Source organism: Oratosquilla oratoria, chromosome 11 (genome assembly GCF_046742065.1).
Source record: "Oratosquilla oratoria isolate Oo_2021 chromosome 11, ASM4674206v1, whole genome shotgun sequence".
Classification (NCBI taxonomy): domain Eukaryota; kingdom Metazoa; phylum Arthropoda; class Malacostraca; order Stomatopoda; family Squillidae; genus Oratosquilla; species Oratosquilla oratoria.
In genome coordinates this window covers 42,250,444-42,255,423 of record NC_134787.1, presented here as the reverse complement: position 1 = coordinate 42,255,423, position 4,980 = coordinate 42,250,444, and the positions used below count along the sequence as shown (strand labels likewise).

Sequence of the window (4,980 nt, the reverse complement as noted above, 5' to 3'; positions counted from 1 at the left end):
ACTTTGGCGCCCTTCAGATGTTTCTCACTCATCTCCTCAGGAGGCTCCTTGCCCCCAGAAAACGTTATTTTGATTGTTTGCCGACCCATTGAGGTGATAATGAGCCTCATCACTGAACCAGATGTTGTTCAACCCAACCAACCAGGTGAGTGCTCCAGCTTCTAGTCCAACCACTCACACGTTTCAATGCGCCTGGTCTTTTCCTCATCCTTCAAGACATGATGAGTGGAAATCCTGTAGGGGAAGAGCTTCAGATCATTCCTCATGGAGCGCACCAGTGTGGTTGGTGAAAGGCTTAGCTCTTATGCCCGTCTGCGATAGGACTTTTTGGGGCTTCTCACAACTGAGTCCTTGATTTGCCGGCGTTTCTCTGGCGTGAGGATTGGTTTTGCGCCACTTCTACCCTTGTTGCAATTGTGGAGTGTTTGCTCCTTTTCGAAGTGCTTAACAACCTTCCAGATTGACTTGTTGTCCAGTGTTTTGACGCTACGGTGAAGTCCAAATTCGTTCTGGAATTTGCGACGAACCTCCACGTATGAATATGTCTCGTACCAGAAGTGCACAATTCTTTGCTTCTGCTTTAAAGTAAACATTTTACAGCTGATCTAGAAAAGAAAAACACGGTTAAAATTGCCACTAAGTAGTTAACAAGCCCTGAAAAGGAAATATAGGTAAAGCAAAAATTACGATTTTCACAGCCAAAAAAAATTGTGGCATTTTTTCTGGAGCACATATGCAGGAGGACTGAGATTCGAATCTTCAAGTCACTTGTGTTCTCTGTCTCGCTATACGGCTGTGAGACATGGACATTGAATGCTGACCTGAAGAGGCGTCTCGATCATGGGGTATCGCTGCAATGACTTCGTATTAAATTACAAGACTTAGTCTATGCCAGTTACCAGCATTATTAGTATAATTAGTCCAACGTTTGTGTTGTGTTTTCTCTTCATTAACTGTAGTGTTGTCTATGAACAAAGGTACTATGCTGTATGGTGAATTTGCTTTTCTGTTTTAGTGGAATGGTGTTTGTGCAAGAATTCCTGCAGTTTACTGTGCATGTTTGTGATTATATTCGTGTGTAGCTTATGAGTATTTTGGCTGTGTTTTGTGATGAGGTGTTTTTGGGAGTGAGTTTTAGTGTGTGTTATGTTGCAGTGAATAACATATTGATTGGTGTTTTGAGTGCAGTGCATGCCATGTGGATCCAGTACTTGCAAAGTAACATTGGAGTGATGTATGTAATTAGTTCATGTGCCTCGTACGTGCGTATGAAGCATGTGTAGATGTCTGGGTTTGTTCCAATGTCACCGGCTAGGAGTAGGTATTTAGGTATGGAAGAACAGGTGCTAGTATACTGAACGCCTAATGTGAAACAGGGAAGATAGGTTGGAGGTAATTTGGATTTTGAAAGAGTGATTCAATTTTGGGACTGTTCTGGAGACCAGCTACTGGGACCTCGACGTGCTAACTCCGGGATGAGGGGTTGAGGAGTTTTGTTTCTGAAATCCATTGTGGGCGGCTTGATCAGTCCTCCTTTGTTTCAGCCGTGTCTTCACGCACAGACGCAATAGAGGAGGAAGCATTGTTTTTGAGTAAGCACTCATCTTTCCATTTCCATCAGTGACAACAACAACAGTACTAGCAGCAACAATAGGAACAACAACACCAACAGCAGCAGCAACAGCAGCAACAACAACAACAGAAGCAACAACATCAGCAGCAACAAAAACAACAGCAACAACAACAGCAGCAACAACAAAAGTAGCAACAACAGCAGCAGAAGCAAAAACAACAGAAGTAGCAACAACAGCAACAGCAGCAACGACAACAGCAGCATCAACTACAGCATCAGCAACTACAGAAGTAGCAACAACAGCAACAGCAACACCAACAACAACAGCAGTAGCAACAACAGTATCACCAACAACAGAAGCAGCAGCAACTTCAGGAGCAGCAACAACAACGACGGGAACAACAGAAACAACAACTATAACTCCTGGGAACTTATCGTGCGGTAATGTACCCTACAGCTACGAAGAGGTCTTGCGCTTGTCTTTGCTCTTCTACGAGGCTCAAAGGTCTGGAGAACTTCCAGACACTCAGAGAGTGACATGGAGGCGTGACTCTACCCTGGATGATGCCCAAGACCCTGACACTAAAGAACATATTGATTTAAAAGGAGGATACTATGATGGTGTGTATATTAATACCTACAAATCTATAAAGATTTGCTAGTGCTTGTACATGGCATATATGAAACTTAAGTGTATCTAAAACTGAGTCAGACACACACACACACACATGTACATACTAATATCCCCATACTTTTTTCATATTTCGTATACCAGCTGGTGATTATGTGAAGTTTGGATTCCCGATGGCCGCTACGACAACCGTATTGGCATGGGGAGCCATCGAGAACAAAAGAGGCTATGAAGTTGCAGGTGAGTTTGGCATTGTTCATAATTTATTAGAATTTCTTTCTTTCTTTACTATAATTTTAAGTTTTTGTTCCTTATTCCCCTTTTTTAAGGTGAATGGAGCCATGCGAAAGAAGCCGTCAAGTGGGCCACTGACTATTTCATTAAGGCGCACGTGTCAGATTTCGTCTTCTACGGGCAGGTGGGCAAAGGAGAGTGGGACCATGCCTATTGGGGAAGACCGGAGGATATGACGATGTAGCGCCCTGCCTACAAGATCACCAAAGACAATCCTGGATCAGATCTGGCGGGAGAGACGGCAGCCGCCCTGGCTGCAGCTTCCATCCTCTTCAGGGACTCAGACCCCACCTACGCCGATGACTGTCTCCAGCACGCCAGGAAACTGTACGAGTTTGCTGATACCTACAGAGGAAAGTACTCTGATTCGATCGCCGACGCCAAGGAGTACTATAAGAGCTGGAGTGGCTACGGAGACGAACTGGCGTGGGCAGCTGTTTGGCTCTATAGAGCCACTAATGAGACTTTTTATTTAACTGAAGCAGCTGATCATTACGAAGATTTTAACCTTGGGAACCTTCCTAACGAGTTCTCTTGGGACCAGAAAGCCCCAGGCGTCCAAGTGCTCCTCGCCCAATTAACGGATGAAACGGAATACAAAACAGCGATCAAAAGCTTCTGCGACGATATCATGAACAACAAGCCCCGCACACCAAAGGGTTTAGTGCACATCTCTCAGTGGGGATCCCTCCGTTATGCCTCGAATGCTGTCTTTGTATGCCTCCGGGCAGCAGCTCAGGGTATCAAACCCGACATCTACAGAGACTTTGCCAAACAACAGATCCATTACATCCTCGGAGACGCCGGGAGGAGCTTCGTGGTCGGGTTCGGCCAGAACCCACCCTTGCGCCCCCACCACGCCAGTAGTTCCTGTCCCGATCCACCGGCTACCTGCGACTGGTCAGTCTTCAGTTCTCCAGAACCCAACCCTCATCCACTGAATGGGGCTTTAGTCGGGGGTCCAGACATCAATGATGTCTTCGAAGACAAGCGCGACGATTACATCAAGAACGAGGTAACCTGTGACTACAATGCCGGTTTCCAGTCGGCAGTAGCAGAGCTGTGTAGCTTAAACTGTAGCTGAGAGAGGAAAGTACCAACAGAAAAGCAGCACAGAAATATATTCATGTTGGCAGTGCCAGATCAACATAGGCGATTCTGAACTGTACTTAGTTTTGTTTCCTTTATTTATGAATAAACGCAACCAGATACATAACCTTTCATTTCAATGTTTGAATCTGCATATAGCTATGGTATTGTGTACGTCACAAATATTATCTGGGTATGTCACGTTTCCAATGCATGATTTAATCTTGTATAAGGGACTGCTCATTTTGCCCACGCAGATAGTAATTGTAAGTCTATTAAAAATGCCAAGTGAAACAGTTCTACTCTTTGAGTGTTTTTTTTTTTTTTTTTTTTTTTTTTTTTGTTTTTTTTTTTGTGACGCACCATCATGCAAGAATTCTCTGTGGAAATCGGTTAATTGCCGTCGACCCGACCTTTCTGCAAACGGTACTGGGTTGCAGTAGGATAAATGTGTCTCATCTAGGAGACTAATTCATCGTGAGTCAATGACCATTCCATCCCATTGTAGGTCACTTACCCGCGTGTTTGTCATGCGTGGCATTCTTGCAGAGCCGGGAGACGTTAATCCTAGAGGCTCAGCAATGTTCTGTGATTGCGCTGAGGTTCTCTTCTTGGGCTATCATCACATCTCGATCCCCAATCTAGGAGAGGATAGGTGATCTCTTCTGGCTAACAGAAACAAATAGAATGATCTGCCTGACTTGAACCTTTGAGTCAGGCACGAGCTGAGCCAAGTAACTACCGTCTGGGTCAACATCGTACGTTTTGTGGCTGTCTCCCCCCAGTATGAAGGTAATGAGTGTGTATACTTTTCCATGTTCCCCGAGACTGTTGGCATGATAGATACACAACGCATAGTCTCTCCTTGTTGGGCTCCATGGTGGATTGGGGGAATCTTTACACACACACACACGCACCTACGAGCTCTGAGCTCTCTTCCAGGAGGGAAATAGCTGTCGATCACGAGTCCAACACGTGATCCAAAGACCAAAGACCAAGTGAATACACACACACACACACACACACACACACACACACACACACACACACACACACACACACATACACACACACACACACAAACACATGTATATATATATTGTTACATCTCCGATGTATACTTGCCAAGTATGTAATTGTTATTGTTGTTTCGAGGAAATGTCATGTTACGTGTGTTCGTATTGTGCTGCTTTGGTTATGACCAAATATGTGTCACCGTAAGGTATTTTCTTTACTATGTATTGTATGTATTTATTAATGTAACTATGGTATTATCTTATAATAATAATATTGATTGTTTTTTGTAATATGTTGATTGTTCAAGTGTTCATTGCGCATGCGTCTCTGCTCGGTCACAGGCCGTGACGTAGAAATATTTTATTTGTATTTCCCG

At 44.2% G+C, this 4,980-nt stretch overlaps 1 protein-coding gene across 1 annotated transcript; it reads left to right on the top strand.

The window, feature by feature from the left end:
* Nucleotides 1-221: 221 nt before the first annotated feature.
* LOC143030024 (uncharacterized) lies at nucleotides 222-3,604 on the top strand. The gene is given in 4 exon segments (XM_076193231.1): nucleotides 222-282; nucleotides 1,766-2,194; nucleotides 2,349-2,444; nucleotides 2,534-3,604. Coding segments are annotated over 4 exon segments (1,635 nt in total). The 3' UTR covers nucleotides 3,583-3,604.
* The last annotated feature ends 1,376 nt before the right edge of the window (nucleotides 3,605-4,980 follow it).